At 44.1% G+C, this 22,659-nt stretch overlaps 1 protein-coding gene across 1 annotated transcript in view; it reads right to left on the reverse strand.

Annotated features, from left to right (window-relative positions):
• LOC117524685 (trans-1,2-dihydrobenzene-1,2-diol dehydrogenase-like) overlaps window positions 1-21,929 on the reverse strand; it is a 35,931-nt gene extending 14,002 nt beyond the window's left edge. Inside the window, 4 exon segments of the mRNA XM_034186506.1 lie at window positions 6,484-6,736; window positions 21,337-21,500; window positions 21,586-21,696; window positions 21,759-21,929. Of these exon segments, the coding sequence (XP_034042397.1) occupies window positions 6,484-6,736; window positions 21,337-21,500; window positions 21,586-21,696; window positions 21,759-21,855 (625 nt within the window). The 5' untranslated portion in view covers window positions 21,856-21,929.
• Window positions 21,930-22,659: the final 730 nt, after the last annotated feature.

Genomic DNA, 22,659 nt, shown 5'->3' on the forward strand with positions numbered 1-22,659 from the left:
TCTGTCTCCCTGATCCGAATTGGGAGCTGGTTCCACAGGAGAGGAGCCTGAAAGCTGAAGGCTCTGCCTCCCATTCTACTCTTACAAACCCTAGGAACTACAAGTAAGCCTGCAGTCTGAGAGCGAAGCACTCTATTGGGGTGATATGGTACTATGAGGTCCCTAAGATAAGATGGGACCTGATTATTCAAAACCTTATAAGTAAGAAGAAGAATTTTAAATTCTATTCTAGAATTAACAGGAAGCCAATGAAGAGAGGCCAATATGGGTGAGATATGCTCTCTCCTTTTAGTCCCCGTCAGTACTCTAGCTGCAGCATTTTGAATTAACTGAAGGCTTTTCAGGGAACTTTTAGGACAACCTGGTAATAATGAATTACAATAGTCCAGCCTAGAGGAAATAAATGCATGAATTCATTTTTCAGCATCACTCTGAGACAAGACCTTTCTAATTTTAGAGATATTGCGTAAATGCAAAAAAGCAGTCTTACATATTTGTTTAATATGCGCTTTGAATGACATATCCTGATCAAAAATGACTCCAAGATTTCTCACAGTATTACTAGAGGTCAGGGTAATGCCATCCAGAGTAAGGATCTGGTTAGACACCATGTTTCTAAGATTTGTGGGGCCAAGTACAATAACTTCAGTTTTATCTGAGTTTAAAAGCAGGAAATTAGAGGTCATCCATGTCCTTATGTCTGTAAGACAATCCTGCAGCTAATTGGTGTGTGTCCTCTGGCTTCATGGATAGATAAAGCTGGGTATCATCTGCGTAACAATGAAAATTTAAGCAATGCCGTCTAATAATACTGCCTAAGGGAAGCATGTATAAAGTGAATAAAATTGGTCCTAGCACAGAACCTTGTGGAACTCCATAATTAACCTTAGTCTGTGAAGAAGATTCCCCATTTACATGAACAAATTGTAATCTATTAGATAAATATGATTCAAACCACCGCAGCGCAGTGCCTTTAATACCTATGGCATGCTCTAATCTCTGTAATAAAATTTTATGGTCAACAGTATCAAAAGCAGCACTGAGGTCTAACAGAACAAGCACAGAGATGAGTCCACTGTCTGAGGCCATAAGAAGATCATTTGTAACTGTTGTATGGATGGGGGGCCTGGCTGCCTTTTTGTTTCTGTCTTTTGTTTTTCCTTCCAGGTGGCTTGCATTTGGGACTGAGTGGCTGTGTTGCTGAGGTTATCAGGACCTCACCCTGATCACCTGCGGCTCGTCAGGACTCACAGCTGAGGTGCATCTATATGGATTGGAACATGGTGGCATTTAAGACTGGAGTATACAGTGTGTATTTGCCAGAGACTCGACCTTGTGACCAGACGGGTGAGATCGTCGTCTCGGGAGCCATCTCATCATCAGTGGATGCAGAGAACGTCCAGGGTTTGATGCACGGTCTGTGAAAGAGGAGGGGGTGAGGTCTCACGCTCGTCAGCACACTTCCTGAGGTACGTTAGATTTTGTGACTAACATTTATACAGTCAGTAAATGTGGTGTCCCTCACACCTTTTTATATTGAGCTGTATGTTAGTCATGTATCGGCTTCCACTGCAGTGGAGTTTTGTGAACGGGATGTTCCATGCCTGCAGGTTGAGAAGCTGATTAGTAATCAAGCCAGGAAGTGTTTGCTGTTTGTACACCTTTAAGTGTTCTCTCTGTGTGTAGAGTGTGGACTCACATAATGGTTCCTTCTTTCACAGACTCGGTTTGTTGCGGCCACCTGGGGGGTGTCGGCGGGGTCCTTGGGTCCGAACAGCTTCTGGCTCCGGACCGTTAGCGCTGCTGGGAGCGCACCACGCCAGACCGCACTTTCTTTTGTTATTTTTTGTATCACTGTTATGTATTAAATTCAGTTAGCCTTTGTACCGTGCTCTGCTTATTTCATACTGGGTCCTTCAAACGCTGGTCGGTTCTCCGAGCTGCGTCCGACACATAACAGTAACCTTCACTAATGCTGTTTCTGTACTACGATTAATTCTAAAACCTGACTGAAACTCTTCAAATAGACCATTCCTCTGCAGATGATCAGTTAGCTGTTTTACAACTACCCTTTCAAGAATTTTTGAGAGAAAAGGAAGGTTGGAGATTGGCCTATAATTAGCTAAGATAGCTGGGTCAAGTGATGGCTTTTTAAGTAATGGTTTAATTACTGCCACCTTAAAAGCCTGTGGTACATAGCCAACTAATAAAGATAGATTGATCACATTTAAGATCGAAGCATTAAATAATGGTAGGGCTTCCTTGAGCAGCCTGGTAGGAATGGGGTCCAATAGACATGTTGATGGTTTGGATGAAGTAACTAATGAAAATAACTCAGACAGAACAATCTGAGAGAAAGAGTCTAACCAAATACCGCCATCACTGAAAGGAGCCAAAGATAACGATACGTCTTTGGGATGGTTATGAGTAATTTTTTCTCTAATAGTTAAAATTTTATTAGCAAAGAAAGTCATGAAGTCATTACTAGTTAAAGTTAAAGGAATACTCGGCTCAATAGAGCTCTGACTCTTTGTCAGCCTGGCTACAGTGCTGAAAAGAAACCTGGGGTTGTTCTTATTTTCTTCAATTAGTGATGAGTAGTAAGATGTCCTAGCTTTACGGAGGGCTTTTTTATAGAGCAACAGACTCTTTTTCCAGGCTAAGTGAAGATCTTCTAAATTAGTGAGACGCCATTTCCTCTCCAACTTACGGGTTATCTGCTTTAAGCTGCGAGTTTGTGAGTTATACCACGGAGTCAGGCACTTCTGATTTAAAGCTCTCTTTTTCAGAGGAGCTACAGCATCCAAAGTTGTCTTCAATGAGGATGTAAAACTATTGACGAGATACTCTATCTCACTTACAGAGTTTAGGTAGCTACTCTGCACTGTGTTGGTATATGGCATTAGGGAACATAAAGAAGAAACATATCCTTAAACCTAGTTACAGTGCTTTCTGAAAGACTTCTAGTGTAAAGAAACTTATTCCCCACCGCTGGGTAGTCCATCAGAGTAAATGTAAATGTTATTAAGAAATGATCAGACAGAAGTGAGTTTTCAGGGAATACTGTTAAGTCTTCAATTTCCATACCATAAGTCAGAACAAGATCTAAGATATGATTAAAGTGGTGGGTGGACTCATTTACATTTTAAGCAAAGCCAATTGAGTCTAATAATAGATTAAATGCAGTGTTGAGGCTGTCATTCTCAGCATCTGTGTGGATGTTAAAATCGCCCACTATAATTATCTTATCTGAGCCAAGCACTAAGTCAGACAAAAGTTCTGAAAATTCACAGAGAAACTCACAGTAACGACCAGGAGGACGATAGATAACAACAAATAAAACTGGTTTTTGGGACTTCCAATTTGGATGGACAAGACTAAGAGTCAAGCTTTCAAATGAATTAAAGCTCTGTCTGGGTTTTTGATTAATTAATAAGCTGGAATGGAAGATTGCTGCTAATCCTCCACCTCGGCCCGTGCTACGAGCGTTCTGGCAGTTAGTGTGACTCGGGGGTGTTGACTCATTTAAACTAACATATTCATCCTGCTGTAACCAGGTTTCTGTAAGGCAGAATAAATCAATATGTTGATCAATTATTATATCATTTACTAACAGGGACTTAGAAGAGAGAGACCTAATGTTTAATAGACCACATTTAACTGTTTTAGTCTGTGGTGCAGTTGAAGGTGCTATATTATTTTTTATTTTTGAATTTTTATGCTTAAATAGATTTTTGCTGGTTATTGGTGGTCTGGGAGCAGGCACCGTCTCTACGGGAATGGGGTAATGAGGGGTTGGCAGGGGGAGAGAAGCTGCAGAGAGGTGTGTAAGTCACGGTTTGGAGGATTTAAGAAAATTGGCCAGATTTCTAGAAATGAGAGCTCCTCCATCCAAAGTGGGATGGATGCCGTCTCTCCTAACAAGACCAGGTTTTCCCCAGAAGCTTTGCCAATTATCTATGAAGCCCACCTCATTTTTTGGACACCACTCAGACAGCCAGCAATTCAAGGAGAACATGTGGCTAAACATGTCACTCCCGGTCCGATTGGGGAGGGGCCCAGAGAAAACTACAGAGTCCGACATTGTTTTTGCAAAGTTACACACCGATTCAATGTTAATTTTAGTGACCTCCGATTGGCGTAACCGGGTGTCATTACTGCCGACGTGAATTACAATCTTACCAAATTTACGCTTAGCCTTAGCCAGAAGTTTCAAATTTCCTTCAATGTCGCCTGCTCTGGCCCCCGGAAGACAATTGACTATGGTTGCTGGTGTCGCTAACTTCACATTTCTCAAAACAGAGTCGCCAATAACCAGAGTTTGTTCCTCGGCAGGTGTGTCGCCGAGTGGGGAAAAACGGTTAGAAATGTGAACGGGTTGGCGGTGTACACGGGGCTTCTGTTTAGGGCTACGCTTCCTCCTCACAGTCACCCAGTCGGCCTGCTTTCCCGGCTGCTCGGGATCTGCTGGAAGGGAACTAATGGCGGCTAAGCTACCTTGGTCCGCACCGACTACAGGGGCCTGGCTAGCTGTAGAATTTTCCACGGTGCGGAGCCGAGTCTCCAATTCGCCCAGCCTGGCCTCCAAAGCTATGAATAAGCTACACTTATTACAAGTACCATTACTACTAAAGGAGGCCGAGGAATAACTAAACATTTCACACCCAGAGCAGAAAAGTGCGGGAGAGACAGGAGAAGCCGCCATGCTAAACCGGCTAAGAGCTAGTAGCTGCGCTAAGCTAGCGGATTCCTAAAAACATGCAGAGTGAATAACGTGTAAATAATTTAGAGGTGATTCAGCAGAGGGAGTGCTTTAGTTAAGGCACGTGAAGATAACACTGTGAAACAAATCGTTATCTAGGTAACTAGATCAATCTAACTGCGCAGAGTAAACAGCTAACAGATACAGCAAAACACCGCTGTGCTCCGGAACAGGAAGTGATACAATACCGCAGTGAGAGCCAACCACCAGTAGAGGCAAGCAAAGTCATATTCAGTGATGAATCTCGAATCTGCATTGGGCAGGGTGATGATGCTGGAACTTTTGTTTGGTGCCGTATCCGATTGTGATTGTGCATGAGCTGAACATGCCAGAACATGTCCTGGAAGGCTTCATCATGGCGTTTCTTTTCGCCATGCAGCTCTGCCGCGACGCGCGGAATTCCTCCGCCTTTGTTCCTCTTTCCATGACAAAAACTCCTGTAACAGTGAAATGTGCCATTCATTTCTAAACTGGACGCTGTCTTGATCCGGTATGTCCTCTGACTAGCACAGGAATTGTGAAAAGACGTGGACATCAGCACTTTTTCCGGCACATTAAGACAGACGTGCGGAGGAGTTCGGCGCGTTGTGGTGCAGCCGCTCGGCGCAAAGAAATGCCGTGATGAAGCCTCACAGGACATGTTGGGGCTTGTCCAGCTCAAGCTCAATTTCTCGGATATACACACGACAGAAAAGCAACCGGAATCCGTCTGAAAGCCGTCCTGAGAGACCAACACCGAGGTGGTTTTGTGCTGCGTCAAGAGCGGCACGGTGGCACGTCCCTCGGCTTCTTTTTTCCATGAAAAAAAAACTCCTGGAACGGTGGAATGTGCCAGAAAAAGTGCTGATGTCCACATCTTCTGCCTTTTGTGAAAGTCAGACGAGATCCCAGATCAACAAAGCTTTCATGTTGGAAATGATCTGGTTGTTCCAGCGGGGTGTCAGCCTGTCCATCAGCGCTGGGAGCGCGCTGCACTCTCAGCAGTTGTGGGCCGTCCTTAAAGGGGCAGTAACACCCCGTAATCTGTTTAATCCCCATAAAATCGTCCCTGAAAGCCATATTAATTTTTTGAACGGTGTCCACCTGGAGGTCTCTCAGTTTCTGGAAAAAAATTGATGCAGCAAAGATCCAAATCATTCAGACATTTATTCGCAATAAAAAATAGACGAGAGGGGTAGACCACACTTCACTCAAAGCCTGCTCACAGGCGAATGAAGCAACCGACAGGCATGAAAAAACTCACACATGCGCACAAGGGTTCAAGCTTGGCTGACGCAATCACATGTGATTCAAATCCATATGGTTTTTGAAAAAAATAATAAGGTTGGATACTTTTCTAACAGACCTCGTATGTGTGATCCTCCATTTCATAAAAACTGAGGATTCTCAAACTTGTTAGCCTACAGTAGTAAGCAGTAGATAGTGTAAGGGAGCAACCACTGATTCCTCTTTTTTTAAAAAAATGAATAAATAATCTTATGGCAACACTGCAAAACGCAAGACAGAATAAGCATGTCACTTTTGGGCTACCGTCTCAGTGATGACCCCCGTGAGTGGGCCTGCTCCCATGAACATATGAAGAGCCCATTGTCAGTTTAATGAAAATTGCAGAGTAATGCTTTTTTCATGGTTGTATTTAGGCTATTTTACAATACAATGGTTTTCTGCCCTTTTGTAGTTTTTCATCCCTAACTCATAATGTGCTACCTGTCTGCTCATACCTGAGTCGAGCAGCACCCCACTGGCCTTGATGGACTCTGGCTTCTCTCCATTGAACACCATCAGCACAAACTGCAGGCAATAGACGCCGATGTCCAGCAGAGCGCCTCCACCCAGTTCTTTCTTCACTGCACGGGGAACGTGAAGCAGAGGGATGCCAAAATAGGCCTTCACCAGCTTTACTTCCCCTACTGTGTCCTCTGCCAGCAGCCGGCGCACCTCAGTGTACACAGGAAAGCAGCGGGACCACATGGCCTGTGAGGACATAACAGACAGCCAAGCACTATTTGAAGAGAAAGCACAGTGAAACATCTTGACATCAGCTTTGTGTAAAGCACCTGTGTCAAAGCACAGGGAATATGATTTCCTTTACTGTTAAAAAAAAAAGAAAACAGCCGTCACCCGACCATCACCTGTGTCAGTTATGTTTCAGATATAACACCTTTTTGCTCAACATATCTGTATTCATTTAAATTTATAATTACTGTTCCAGTGATGGGCACATTTCTGCTAATCCACTAGTCGCTAATTAGCAAAGCTAGCTTTCATTAGCAGATCGTATTTCCAGATAACTGGAAGCCATTAGTGGATCAATTAGTTTCCACTAAATTTAGTTCTACCAAGTGCCAACTTTAAGTAAGGTTTAGTCCTTACACACGCATGAGCAAGTACAATGGTAACCGTGAAAAGGAAAAACTCCCTGAAGCCCGTTTTGATTAGCGAGAGCAGTACAGTGAGAAGCAAAAAGGTTATGTTGCCAGCATGAACCAGTCTAACAAGCAGACCTTCCCTTGAAGCTGAATTTCTAGTGAGCATGTCAGCAAAGTCATTGTGCAGCTTGTGACTAAAGCATGAAAGTTTCAGCATATAATAATCTAAACTTCACTTCAAATATGGAGGAACACTGACCTTAGCATTGTTTTTTTTCCAGATTTCTGTCTCATTAATTTACCTTTATGCATGTGTTTATACAACCCCAATTCCAATGAAGTTGGGACATTGTGTAAAATGTAAATAAAAACAGAATACAATGATTTTCAAATCCTCTTCAACCTATATTCAACTGAATACACCACAAAGACATGATATTTAATGTTCAAACTGATAAACTTTATTGTTTTAGTGCAAATATTTGCTCTATTTGAAATGGATGCCTGCAACACGTTTCAAAAAAGTTGGGACAGTGGTATGTTTACCACTGTGTTACATCACCTTTCCTTCTAACAACACTCAATAAGTGTTTGGGAACAGAGGACACTAATTTTGAGTGTCATGATTGGGTATAAAAGGAACATCCCCAAAAGGCTCAGCCGTTCACAAGCAAAGATGGGGCGAGGATCACCACTTTGTGAACAACTGTGTGAAAAAATAGTCCAACAGTTACAATGATTTGCAAATCCTCTTCAACCTATATTCAATAGAATACAACACAAAGACAAGATATTTAATGTTCAAACTGATAAACTTTGTCTTTATTTTATTGTTTTGTATTGTTTTCTGCTTATTTCAGCAAGACAATACCAAGCCACATTCTGCAAGTGTTACAACAGCATGGCTTCGTAGAAAAAGAGTGCAGGTACTAGACTGGCCTGCCTGCAGTCCAGACCTGTCGCCCATTGAAAATACGACAACGGCGATCCCGGACTGTTGAACAACTGAAGTCATACATCAAACAAGAATTGGAAAGAATTCCACCTACAAAGCTTAGAAAGTTAGTGTCCTCAGTGGTAAACATACCACTGTCCCAGCTTTTTTGAAACGTGTTGCAAGTATACATTTCAAAATGAGCAAATATTTGTATCAGGTTTGTTCTCGGCTAGACATACAAGAAAAGAGCCAGACAGAGAGGAGACATGTGTTGGGAAAGTGTAGTGACATGGACCCACAACAGGGGGCGTAAATGAACGGACAATGGATGAGTCAAAAATACAACTCTTTACTGTTGTGAAAGGTGCACAACGAAATACAGACAGATTCAGAATTTGGATTACAATCAAATGTACGAAGGTGACGTGTGGGCAGGCTCGAGGATAAGAGACCACCGTCCAAAGAGGAGCCGGGCCCCACATGATTTCCACCGCCACCGGATCTGGAACACACCGGAGTCGCCAAGTCCTGAGTCCCCAGGTGGCCACCATCTCCAGCTGCCGGATCTGGTACTGCTGGCAGGATACAGAAAGACAGTTATGGATGAGTGTGTGAGGACACACCCAGTAAACAGTCAGCAACACAGCAGTCTCTCTCCAGGTGGGAATGACACCTCCACCTCCGAAACCAGTTCACAGTTTGTGCAGAGTCAGTTTCCTACTTAATGCAGTTCGGAGCGAGGAGTGAAAACCAGACACTCCTCTACCATCTACGAACCCCAGCCTCCAGCTGAAAGTAGCGAGCTGATCACCTGCAAACAAATCACAACAAGAGAAGCAAAGGAATGTGCGTCGGCACAACCACGGCTGAGTGTTTACCTATTAGGTAGACGATATCTGGGCGACGGGGTGGAGATGTCGTCCGGCTTATGTAAGGTAGGTGACTGGTGACAGCTGTCGTAGTTGATGAATGACAGCTGTCACTCCCGGCTGTTCCTGTGAGGCGGCAGTGCCCTCTCGTGCCCGAAGCCCGCACTTCGGGCAGGGCGCCCTCTGGTGGTGGTGGGCCAGCAGTACCTCCTCTTCAGCGGCCCACACAACAGGACCCCCCCCTCAATGGGCGCCTACTGGCGCCCGACCAGGCTTGTCGGGGTGACGGGTGTAGAATCCCCGACCCTTCCGACGGACGTCCAGGAGCCGGCACACTGTCCAAGCCGGCTCCCCGTCGATGATCCGGGCAAGAGGCGGCACCGGTCCGGGACCACAGAGGGGTGAGGTGTGGTGTGGTTTGAGCCTGGAAACATGAAACACAGAGTGGATTCGCAGTGAAGCTGGGAGTTGGAGCTTCACTGCGGCCGGACCTGAGGACCTTGAGGATTCTGAAGGGACCGATGAACCGTATCCTTCAGCTTTGGGGAGTCCACTTGTAGGGGGATGTCCTTTGTGGATAACCCACCTCCTGCCCGGGCTGATATGCAGGGGCCAGGGAACGCTGGCGGTCATCATGGGCCTTAGCCCTCGTCCGGGCCTTCAGCAAGGCAGAACGGGCGGCGCGCCACACCCGACGGCATCGTCGCAGGTGGGCCTGGACCGAGGGCACACCGACCTCTCCCTCCATGACAGGAAACAAAGGGGGCTAACTACCTGACTATAGCCCTTAATGAACATCCTGTAGAAATTTGCAAAGCCGAGGAACTGTTGCAGTTTCCTACGGCTTGTGGGTTGGGGCCAATCTCTCACCGCCGCAACCTTGGCCGGATCAGGGGCGACGGAAGTTGGAGGAGATGATAAACCCCAGGAAGGACAAAGAAGTGCGGTGGAACTCGCACTTCTCGCCCTTCACAAACAGCCGGTTCTCCAACAACCGCTGCAGGACCTGACGTACATGCTTAACATGGGTCTCAGGGTCCGGGGAAAAGATGAGGATATCGTCAAGGTACACGAAGACGAATCGGTGCAGGAAGTCCCGCAAGACGTCATTTACCAATGCTTGGAACGTCGCGGGAGCGTTAGTGAGGCCGAACGGCATGACCAGGTACTCGAAGTGACCTAACAGGGTGTTAAATGCCGTCTTCTATTCATCTCCCTTCCGGATCCGAACCAGGTGATAAGCATTCCTAAGATCCAGTTTGGTGAAAATTTTGGCTCCATGCAGGGGCGTGAACACTGAATCTAACAGGGGCAACGGGTATCAATTGCGAACCGTGATCTCGTTCAGCCCCCTGTAATCAAGGCATGGACAGAGTCCACCATCTTTCTTGCCCACAAAAAAGAAACCAGCACCCATCGGGGAGGTGGAGTTTCGAATCAGCCCGGCAGCTAATGAGTCCCGGATGTAGGTCTCCATTGATTCGCGCTCTGGACGTGAGAGGTTGTACAGCCGACTGGACGGGTACTCAATGCCCGGGATCAAATCAATGGCGCAATCATACGGTCGGTGCGTGGGAAGTGTGAGTGCCAGATCTTTGCTGAAGACCTCCGCAAGACCGTGGTACTCCTCAGGCACCGCCGTCAGATTGGGGGGAACTTTAACCTCCTCATTAGCAGTCAAACCGGGGGGGAACCGAGGATCCTAAACACTCCCGGTGGCAGGTTTTGCTCCACTGAGCCACAACCCCAGACGGCCAATCAATCCGTGGATTGTGTTTTACCATCCACGGGAAGCCCAAGATTACGCGGGAGGTAGAAGGAGTCACATAAAACTCAATCTCCTCCCGATGATTCCCAGACACTACCAGAGTTACTGGCAGTGTCTTGTGTGTGATTAAAGGGAGAAGGGTGCCATCTAGTGCCCGCACCTTCAATGGTGAAGGGAGCGCCACTAGAGGGAGCCCTACCTCCCTTGCCCATCTGCTGTCCAGCAGATTCCCTTCGGACCCCGTGTCCACCAGTGCTGGGGCTTGAAGGGTTAGATCCCCGCTGAGGATCGTAACTGGGAGACGTGCAGAAATGTGGGTGTGTCCCACGTGAATGTCTTGGCCCACCCTTAGCCCCAGTTTCTAAAGGCGGGGCGTTGGTGTTTAAACCGCTTGGGGCAGTCTCTCTGCTGATGCTCACTTGAGCCGCAGACAAAGCACTCCCCGAGGGCCAGTCTCCTCTGTCTGTTAGATGTTCTTAATTGGCCCGCTCGTGTCCATAGCTTCATCAGCAGGGGAGCTGTTACCACACGGAGCGTTGAGGCCGTGGAGCGTGGGGAGGGCGGAACCTTTTCGGACCGAAGGGAAAGGGACGGCATGTTCCCGGCCACGTCCTTCGTCTCGTTCCCGACGGCGTTCCTCTAACCGATTGTCTAATCGTATGACCAGATCAATAAGCCCATCTAAATCCCGCGGCTCATCCTTAGCCACCAGATGCTCCTTCAGGACCGACGACTGTCCGTTTACGAAGGCGCGCGGAGCGCAGTGGTATTCCAGCCGACCTCGCAGCCGCGATGCGGAAGTCAACTGCATACTCGGCTGCGCTCCTACGACCCTGTCTCATAGACAGCAGCACAGTTGAAGCGGTCTCTCCTCTATTTGGGTGATCAAAGACTGTTTTGAACTCCCTCACAAACCCAGTATACGTGGTTAGGAGCCGTGAATTCTGCTCCCAAAGTGCCGTAGCCCAGGCGCATGCCTCACCTCGAAGCAAATTAATCATGTAAGCCACCTGGCTGGCGTCTGACGCGTACATTACCAGACGCTGTGCAAAGACGAGCGAACACTGCATCAAGAAGTCTGCGCACGTCTCTACACAGCCTCCGTACGGTTCTGGGGGACTTATGTATGCTTCAGGGGATGGTGGAGGGGTTCGTTGAGCGACCATTGGAATGTCTAAATCCGGCACCAGGACAGCAGCAGGAGGAGTTGCAGCAGTGCCCTGTACGCGCGCTTCCACCCATGGGGTGAGAGCCTCCATCCTGCGATTGAGAATAATATTCTGCTCGGTCATTAGATCCAACCGAGCAGTGAAGGCAGTGGAGGATTTGCTGCAACTCACCGACCACGCCTCCCGCTGACGCCTGGGCACCCTGCTCTTCCATTGGTTGTTCAACAGATGGTTGCTGCCCCTCGGAATCCATGACGCTGGCCGAGATATCCTGTTGGAGAAAGTGTAGTGACACGGACCCACAACAGGGGGCGTAAATGAACAGACAATGGATGCGTCAAAAAATACAACTCTTTACTGTTGTGAAAGGTGCACAACGAATACAGACAGATTCAGAATTTGGATTACAATCAAATGTACGACAGTGACGTGTGGACAGGTTCGAGGATAAGAGACCACCGTCCAAAGAGGAGCCGGGCCCCACACGATTTCCACCGCCACCGGATCTGGAACACACCGGAGTCGCCAAGTCCTGAGTCCCCAGGTGGCCACCATCTCCAGCTGCCGGATCTGGTACTGCTGGCAGGATACAGAAAGACAGTTATGGGTGAGTGGGTGAGGACACACCCAGTAAACAGTCAGCAACACAGCAGTCTCTCTCCAGGTGGGAATGATACCTCCACCTCTGAAACCAGTTCACAGTTTTGTGCAGAGTCGTTTCCTACTTAATGCAGTTCGGAGCGAGAGTGAAAACCAGACACTCCTCTACCATCTATGAACCCCAGCCTCCAGCTGAAAGTAGCGAGCTGATCACCTGCAAACAAATCACAACAAGAGAAGGAAAGGAATGTGTGTCGGCACAACCACGGCTAAGTGTTTACCTATTAGGTAGACGATATCTCGGCAACGGGGTGGAGATGTCGTCCGGCTTATGTAAGGTAGGTGATTGGTGACAGCTGTCATAGTTGATGAATGACAGCTGTCACTCCCGGCTGTTCCTGTGAGGCGGCAGCGCCCTCTCGTGCCCCAAGCCCGCACTTCGGGCAGGGCGCCCTCTGGTGGTGGTGGGCCAGCAGTACCTCCTCTTCAGCGGCCCACACAACATGTCTTTAGTGGGCTTTGCAAAGGAGAGACACACAGAGCCTGACAGCCTCGTGCAGTTCTCTCATGTCCCCTCATTGTATGGCCCTTTTATTGAGTAAGAAAACAAAGATAAGAGGAATGAGTTGAGTCCATCGTCACAACATGTTTGTGCAGATACATTTGTAATCAACTGAATCATTCGTGTGTCGTGTAGATACGTTTGCAAACAACTGAATCATCCTAATTTTTAGGTACAGAGTGACAACTGAATCATTGTGTCATTAGTGCAAACAACTGAATCATTCCTGATTTTTAGGTACAGAGTGAGTGTTTTTTGCTGAAGCTTGCTAAAAACTATAAACAGGCTGCAGCTGTGAATATCTGAAAGAAAACAGTTTGCAGATTTTTAACATACAGAAAGAACAATTTGCAAATGAGCAGATGTTAATAGATGATAATAAATGATAAATCAAATTTGACAGTATAATTTATCTAACATATCCCTCCTGTTTTATTGTTTATTACATCTCAACCACATCCAATACATTAATCACAACCACTTGTTAATAACATTTTCAGTTGTAACATCATAGACAAATGCGGAGATGAATATAGTAACCAAAAACAGGAAGACAAAATGACAGTGAACAAATGATAAAGAATTTAAAATGTTATGTGGTGTCTTTGATTGTTTCCAGGGTGGTGTCAGAACCTCAGGAATATCGACCTCGTAATCGGGTGGTTGATAGGCTGGGCATCTGCATATAGCATATTAGCGGACATCATACTCTGGTTCCTGCTCAATATCATCGGTCAACAATAGTTGGAAGTGGGTAGTTTCTCGATGGAGGACTCGCTGTACAACATTACATTGGACAAAGGCATTGGAGGCTAATTTTACAATCATGGAATGGAGGCAAGGCACTATGCAGCAAAATAAGAGTGCAAAAACTGCAATAATGATCAATAGAGGGTCAAAGCTCATAGTAGAAGTGCCACAACTTCCTGATGTAAACCATGACCAGAAACTCCAGCTAGGTGATGACATTGTTGCTTGTACAGAGTCCACGGACCTCTGTCATCTCTTGTAGGCTCGGGTTGGCACCTCCGTCAGCTGTGTTGTCTGGGATAAAGGTGCAGCACGCTGTGCCCACCAAAGCACACACTCCACTGGAGGGTGCGGTCAGCTGATCAAGAAACCATATGGTTTTGTAGTACATCAGTCACAGGGCCCTATTTCCTCGGTGGTTGCGTTGGCCATATCAAGTGTGGAGTTCAGCGGGTGAACTCACTTCTAGAGCTACGAGGTTGACCCCAACATGTGGAGCATGCCGAATAGTGACCTCCATCCCTGATTGAATATTCTTTTATCATTAGGAATATGGCTGGTATCAGACAGTTCTCGTTTAGCACGAACATTATGCGGTCACAGAACTTGATGATGGCTTTGGACCATTGATCTTTAGGAATATGTACTACTGGTTCATGTAAATTAATCATTCCACATATTCCACCCCAATTGGAGGAAGGTGAGCATAAACGTTGGTCTGCATAGCCAATAATAATCAGTGAGAGCTCTAGTGCCCCTTCTAGGTTGGCGCTATGGCTGCACAGTAACAGCGCTTAACGTAAGGGGCCTGGGTGGTGTTACACCAGAAACGGTCTACATCCCTGACGAGGTGGGCCTTGTTCCACTGGGTCTTATCCTGTTTACAGGTTTTGTTTCTGTCGCATTCATTTTTTGCTGTTTGATTTACATAATCGCAGAAGGTGTAGGTTAAATTGCAGGAGTGAGGTGGAAGCCACCCAAGTAGGTTTGAGCCATTCCCAATTACACAATAATCAAAGCTATGATAAGGCATTAAATCAGTTATCAGTAGGGGGTCCTGCATCTGGGGCCATGATAACATAAGAGGTAAACGGAACGGTACAGTTCTTTCCCTCCAAGGGAGACGCAGTGGTTTTGTTCAGAGGTACAGAATAATTCCTGGGTAGGTTGACAGGCCTATCAAACAATCAGTATTAGCTCGAGACGTTGGAGTAGCATGTAGTCCATTATGTGTGGTGGAAACGGCATATGTGTACAGACATAACAGTTGGTACGGTTCACTAGATGTGAAGTGTAATTTACGTAGCGACACCACTTCGGTGTAGTAAGGATGTTGTGGTTCATCAGGGTGGTCGATGTATCGTATTTCCCTCTCGGGTGAGAGGTTGAACGGAGCTGATTCATCAGGAGGCGGTTTCAGATGGAGGATGTCATTCCCACATCTGCCAGAAGAGGTGTCCCAGTAACAGGAACATGCTGAGATCACAACACACCAGACTGTCTGCCAGACTCACCCACAAGCACAGCGCTTGGTACGTGGGTTGGGGTGTACTCTGCGGATCAGTCATTGGTGCTAGGCCACACCGCCACCCTATAGACCACTCTAAGTGAGTAAGGATCTCTCTGCTTCACTGACGTTGAGAGGAGACACCTCTATACGGTGAATCCCCTTTGTAGTCAGACTTCCCCTTACTCGTTTGTGGTAACAGGCACACACTGCAGCTTACAGTGACTTAGATGTATCCATGATGGTCTTTCAACGATCTTCACGGCTGTTGGTGTGGTCAGCAACACTTGGAACGGGCCTTCCCACCGTGGGCTGGACCAGTTTTTCCTTTTTATGGCCTTGATCACTGTTGGGGAAAGTAACTTTGGAAAGTTACTTCATTAGTTAATCTATACAGTTATATTTTACAGTTACTTATATTTACTTCATTAGCAGCTGCGGACACCTTGTCGGCAGCTGCTGAATGTAATTAATAAAGTTACTCATAATCTAATTTGGTTATTTTTAAGATTTAGTACTCAGAAAAGTAACTATTAGTTACTTTGCTAATTAGTTATTTTTCTGATTGCTCAATTTTACGAGTAACCAAGTTAGATTACTCGTTACCTTATTAGTTACATTACTTATTAGTTGCAAGTTTTCTGCAGATTCTAATAAAGTAATTGGCATAAAGCTGCTAATGAAGTAACTGCATAAAGCACCTGTATAAAGCAACTTAAAAAGTAACTAAAAAAGTAACTTGTCAAAGTTACTTTCCACAACACTGGCCTTGATAAAAAGAACTGTTTAAATAAGAATTAGTTTGGAAAATCACAAACAGTAAAAATCCAAAACCAGACAATTGTCATACATTAGAATCCAAATGAATTTGATTTTAGAGATGTGTTATCTCGAATCACTAACACTTTTTTTCAATTGGAATCAGGATCGTACCAGCTTAATCAGTTTAAAAGTGGTTAAAAATCGTTAAACGACTCAATAAGTTTCACTGATCACTCTCAAGTATTCACAAAAGGAAGCTTGTCAACTATTTACAAATTCGGATCAATGCCTTTGAAGCCGAAAGGATGCAATGCGGTCCTCCACCTGTAGGTGGGATCACTTGTTCAATAGGCTTGGAGTCTCAAGGAGGGGAGGGGTTTCCCCCCGCTCACTTCCTGTCCTGTTTGCAGTTCAAAGCGGGCTTTTTTATCGACACTTTGAAAAGAAATAAATTTGGAAAACTATCTTCTGGCTGCTTTGGTCTGGTCTGCAACTGTTTGAGCAATGCAACCTTCTACAATGCTCTTCAACAGGGGCTTGGTGACTTTTTGAAGTTTTCCGAGTGAGTTAGCTTAGCATAACGTGGCCTACCTTAGCCCATGTGCTGTCGTGCTAACTGTTAAATTTTATCGTGTTATAAATTTAAAGTCGGTAGGCGGATTCGACGTTTCTGTTCGTTAGCTTCCCTTCAATTGGTCGACGTTAGTTTGCGCCGACGAATTTAATCGTTTCTTATTTTAAAGGTAAGTTAGCTCGCGTGTTAGCGGCTAATAGTTGGTGGCTGCTTTTTAGCGCGCCGATATGAGGCTGTAGCTTGTCACAGGTCATAAATCACGTTCGCTTTCTAGCTTGGCTGAAGCATATACTTGAGGAGCCAAAAGAATGCACTTTTGTGTTTTCAAAAATAAAAGTTTGACGCGTCCGTCCACAAAACATTTAAATTTGTTCAGAGCACATAGACGTTCTTTGAACTTTAAACAACACATTTAAATGTGGGTAAAAATAAAGTGTTTAACTGGAAAAGACGCAATTAAATTATTAGGTAAAATAACAGCTTTGTACTGGATAGTCACAGTTATTCAGTGTTATTTGTGGCTTTGTTTCAGAGAAAGTTTTAAGAAAACGTTTCATTGTCTTGTGGTCTCACAAATAGTGTCTGTCTTTCAAGTCCTGATAAGTGTATGTTATAATCAGTACTGGTTGTCCTTGTGCAAGTGTGCAATCAGTTATGCAGATATGTGTGGCAGCAGCTGATGTGCTTCAACAATGTGGTCAGGCAATTTCACAGCAGCATATTTAAAAAAAAAAAAAATTAGACATTTAGCTTTTTAGGTGGTATCAAGTAACAATTCAGTTTAGTAAGGTATGTAACACTATCGTATGTCAGGAAACTTCTACTTTTCAAAGTTTTACTACAAACAGTCAATATTTCTGAAGGATTTTTTTTGTGTTTCTCGGAATACACATCACATCATAAAAAAAAAGAATTTTTCACTCACTTTAACAATAGCTGTTCAGGATGGAGTGCATGCTGTAAATCAGTCAATTGCTTTACAGCCTTTTGGAAGTAGGCATGAAGCCTGTGTCATGTCCGTCTGGTCCAATGAGTAGTCGCTTCTGTGGCGTCATAAAATGTCATCTAGTCAGTCTGACCACTTTCATTCCTCCTGAAGTTGGGAGGATGCCAATCTTTAGACTTTGTAACAAGTCATGTCCCAGGAGATTCACTGGACATGTTGGAGAAAAGACAATGGGTTTGTTTACTTCACGGTGGGTGTCTGGATCAGCAATGTTCACTGGTTTCAACATTACTTATTGGTTAGTTGTACCATTAGCTGATTTCACATAAATTTTATTGTGTGACTCCTGCTTTAAGGGGCAGTGTGTTCACTGTTCTACATGCGCCCGTATCACACAAGAACTCAAAAGGAAAATCATTTACCATCAAAGTGATGGTGGGTTTGTCTTTCGTACTCTGTCCATGTTCCACAAATGTCCACTGAATCCAAATTGTCATTGTCAGAATCATCAAGAGTTATCCTGCCTGTTAGTTGGTGTGACAGGAATGTCATCTGATTTAAATACTACAGTTTTTTGCATCTTGTCTTTTTTCAAAGGGAGGGGCTGATGGAGCGGGGCCCTTCCTTTGAAATGGACCTTTTTACTGAAGCAATAACATAATTTATTTTACATTGGAATTTGGTTTTAATACGCCATTAACCTGTTCATCTGGTATATTAGTATATTGTATATATATTAGATTAGTATATTAAATTCTATGAATTTTCTCTTTTTCTCAGTTATTTTGTCTGATAGTGTCCAACACAATCAGTTTGCCCTTGAAGTTGTGTTTTCTCTTCCATTTTTCGACATATTTCTGTCCTGGATCGCATTTTATAAATTTGACATCACCTTCAGGTGAATTGTTTTTGTGCAACAATAGCAACACGATTGTGTATTCCCCATTTTGGTTGTCTGTTGGTTCGATTGCTAGAGAAGCCTAAACAGACGTTTTATTTTTCCCTTTTTTACTGTTTGGTCAACAGTTTGACTGAAAAGTGTCAACCACTTCAACCTCCCGGAGGAGGTGGGTGACCTTGCCTAGTGCCTCTTTTCAGTCACGTTGTTCAACACAAACAGGTGTGCGTATGAATGATTTCACAATTTACAGAGACTCTTCATTTTGTCCCCTGGAATTGTCATTCCATCCATACAGTCATACAAATCACATTCATTCATTTAGACAGCTGTATTTTGTCGCATCCTGTTGTAAAGTCCTGCGTAAATTTGATCACTATTACTTTTCACACTGTTAGACGTCTTTTGATGTTACGTTGGTGGTATTTTGATAGTACTTTGATCTTATAGTGGTCTTTTGATGTTAATTTGGTCATATAGTGGACTCTGATGTTTCTGGCGTAACCCTGTTACGTCTTTGGTCGTATAGTGGACTTTTTTTATTCTGACCCTGTCAGACTGACGTGACCCTGTCCGTCTTTTACAGTCACCCTGTAACTGTTTTTCTAATTTGACCCTGTCAAATCGACCTTAGTCCTGACCCCGTTAGACCATAAAAGAATTTACTTACTCATCTGTCTGGTTCGTTGATTTTTTTTTTCCCAGTCCAGATGTCGTCAGTTCCTCTGGTTGTGGCCAGAGGATGAAGCGTAGGACCGGCCAGGTCGAGAATTCACTCAAAGGGACTTTCCTTCGGTCTCCCTATGGAGCCGGCCGTCGAGGGCTTCGGTCTGTCATCCTCTGGCACAGCAGACGGTATGTTGACATCCGGGTTCACGGCACCAGAAAATATGTCAGGTTTGTTCTCGGTTAGACCATACAAGGAAAGCCAGACAGAGAGCCGACATGTCTTTAGTGGGCTTTGCAAAGGAGTGACACACAGAGCTTGACAGCCTCGTGCAATTCTCTCATGTCCCCTCATTGCACGGCCCTTTTATTGAGTAAAGAAAACAAAAGATAAGAGGAGTGAGTTGAGTCCATCGTCACAAAATGTTTGTGCAGATACATTTGCAAACAACTGAATCATCCTGATTTTTAGGTACAGAGTGACAACTGAATCATTGTCAGTGCAAACAACTGAATCTCCTGATTTTTAGTTACAGAGTGAGTGGTTTTTGCTGAAGCTTACTAAAAACTATAAACAGGCTGCAGCTGTGAATATCTGAAAGAAAACAGTTTGCAGATTTTTAACATACAGAAAGAACAATTAAATGTCTTGGCTTTGTGGTGTATTCAATTGAATATAGGTTGAAGAGGTTTGAAAATGATTGTATTCGGTTTTTATTTACATTTTAACACAACTCCCCAACTTCAGGGCAGTTCACTTTGCAGATGACACAAACCTATTTGTTCAGGAGATAATTTGCAACAATTATTAGTTGATTTGGGATCTGAATGATAAAGCTGAAGAGATGGTTTGATATGAAATATTGCATTCAATTGGTCTAAAACTACAATGTTATTTGGAAATCATAAAAAAGATGAACAAATACAGTTAAACATACAGGGGTAAACATAGCATGTATCAAGGAGAATAAGTGTAAAGTGTGATCATGGATGATAGAATAATTGAAAAGCTCATATTCAACATATTCAAAGAAAGTATCAAAAATATTGCAGTATTAAATAGGGTAAAGCACATTCTTGATGGTAAATCACTACATACTCTGTATTGCACATTGATTGCACCTTACTTGACTTACTGTGCTGATGTATGGGGCAGTAACTATAAAACTACAGTGCAACCTTTATTCATCCTTCAAAAAAGGGCATTAAGAATAATTCACAATGCAGGCTATCGGGATCAATTGTTTATTAAATCGAAGATTTTAAAACTCTGACATGATTTTGTTTAAGACTGTTCAATTGATGTATAAAGTGAAAAATAAACAATTACCATTTAGAATTCAAGAATATTTTATGCAAAGAGAAGGAATATATAATTTAAGGGGTTTGTATCACTTTAAAACCTGGTGGCGCAAGGACGACCAGATAAATGCTTCTGTGTCTCTATTTGTGGCCCAAAAAAATGGAATAAGCTACCTGAGAAACTTAAACGATGTCCAACTATAAAACCAGTTTAAATATTTATACAAAGAAATGTTCTCCGGTATGTATCTGAAGGAAACGTTTAGTTGTGTTATATGATGAATCTGCTTCCTTTGAATTCTTACTATTGAATATGTACCGGGGTAACCTAGTATGAAATAGGAGCGGTTGTGAAATACCTGATTCCCTCAGCTTAGTTATGAGCTGCTACTGTTCAGACTTTGTTGGAAATGAACGTGCATGAACTGGCACATAGCTTGGGTTGATTTGACTGTACGGGGGGGGTTTGAGGCGTTGATAAGGTTGCTTCTGCCTACACCTTTTGGCACCCATTGTACATTGTTTTCTTGTTCTTTCTTTCCTGTAACTTTTTTGTATTGATTTTGTGGTTGTAAATGAATGATTTTTTTAAAGCATTGGTCCCTAATAATTCAAATTAAAAAAAAATTCAAATCTATGCTCAGAGCTCTGAGGCCAGCACAGGTAAAACATGTTTTGACATCACTGCAACTCTGCATCAAGATTTACACAATATAACTTTAAAAACACTTCAACGTGACAATAAATCTGTATTTCACATTATAATCTAAACTTTGCAATTAATCCGAGGTTCATACATGTGCCAAACCTCCGTGAACTCGTCAGTAGGAATCATATTAATTGCGGTCTGTTACCAAACTACTGCTGAACAACAGCATCATTTCCTTCCATTTACCTCCATCAGGCATACATTGTTTTCTTGGCGGCACAGATGAGATCTGTAACCTGCTTGGAGTCCATGGCCAGTGGTTTTTTCACATAGCATATTCTTCCCTGCATTGAGGAACAGCAGACCAACACGCCAGTGCTCTGTGTGCAGAACTCCCAGATGCACAACATCTGTGAGGACATACAGGACACATTCAGACTAAGTGACCAAACCAACATTTTCTCCTCTTGCTCTGCCAGGCTGCTCTTAACTCACCAATCTCTGGGTCATTAGCCAGTTCCTCATAGGAACCTAAGCCATAGGGATGCCAATGTTTCTTGGCAAACTCTTTGGCACGCTCAGGCTCTCGATGCAACTAGCTACTATCTGTACAAAGAAGAAAGGTTCTGATCAGTACTCTGAGAATTCCTCTGTGTATTTTTTTTAACTGAGTACCTGGTGATCTCCAGGAGGCAGAGTCTTCATGGCCACACTGAAGTCATGGCTGATCTTTCCGGCACCGCACAGTCCCCATCGGGTCACCATTTTTAAGTTCTACCTAACAAATAAGTGGGAATGTGTAAAAGTCTACACTAGTCAAGTGTGACCTTGGGAAAAGTTGCACCACGAGTGTGGTACTGAGCAATCATATCTTACAGCCAGTGGCACGGTGGCATTTATGCAAGGCAGGCTTGATGTGTCACCTTTCTCTCTCTCTCTCTCTCTCTCACCCTGATGGAAAGGGTGTAACAGAAAAAATTGCTCCTTTGCTGTGAACCACTATCCTAGCCTTGCTAACCGGGCTGAAGTGGTTCATACCGGTTGTGTGTAATAATAACAGCACTGCCCATCATCATGCAGTAAAATAAAGTATTGTGGTGTTCTATATGTACAGAGCAAAGTTCAAATAGCCACAGGTCAGCAGTTTACCAAACATGGTCAGGTCAAGTAATGGAAGACTGAGCTGCTTTGTTTCCCAATGAGAAAGGCATTGATTGGTAGACAGCCACCAATAATTACAGTGGGGCAAATAAATATTTGATACACTGTCGATTTTGCAAGTTTTCCCACCTACAAAGAATGGAGAGGTCTGTAAGTTTTATCAGGTACACTTCAACTGGGAGAGACAGAATCTAAAAAAAAAAAATTGAAAAATTACATGATTTGTTAAATAATTAACTTGCATTTTAGTGCATGAAATAAGTATTTGATCACCTACCAACCAGCAAGAATTCTGGCTCTCACAGACCTGTTAGTTTTACTTAAGAAGCCCTCCTATTCTGCACTCCACACCACACTCATTTTGCACTTCATCATAAGGTTAGGATACTGTGCCCTCCAAAAGTATTG

The sequence above is a fragment of the Thalassophryne amazonica genome, chromosome 2, assembly GCF_902500255.1.
Source record: "Thalassophryne amazonica chromosome 2, fThaAma1.1, whole genome shotgun sequence".
Classification (NCBI taxonomy): Eukaryota; Metazoa; Chordata; class Actinopteri; order Batrachoidiformes; family Batrachoididae; genus Thalassophryne; species Thalassophryne amazonica.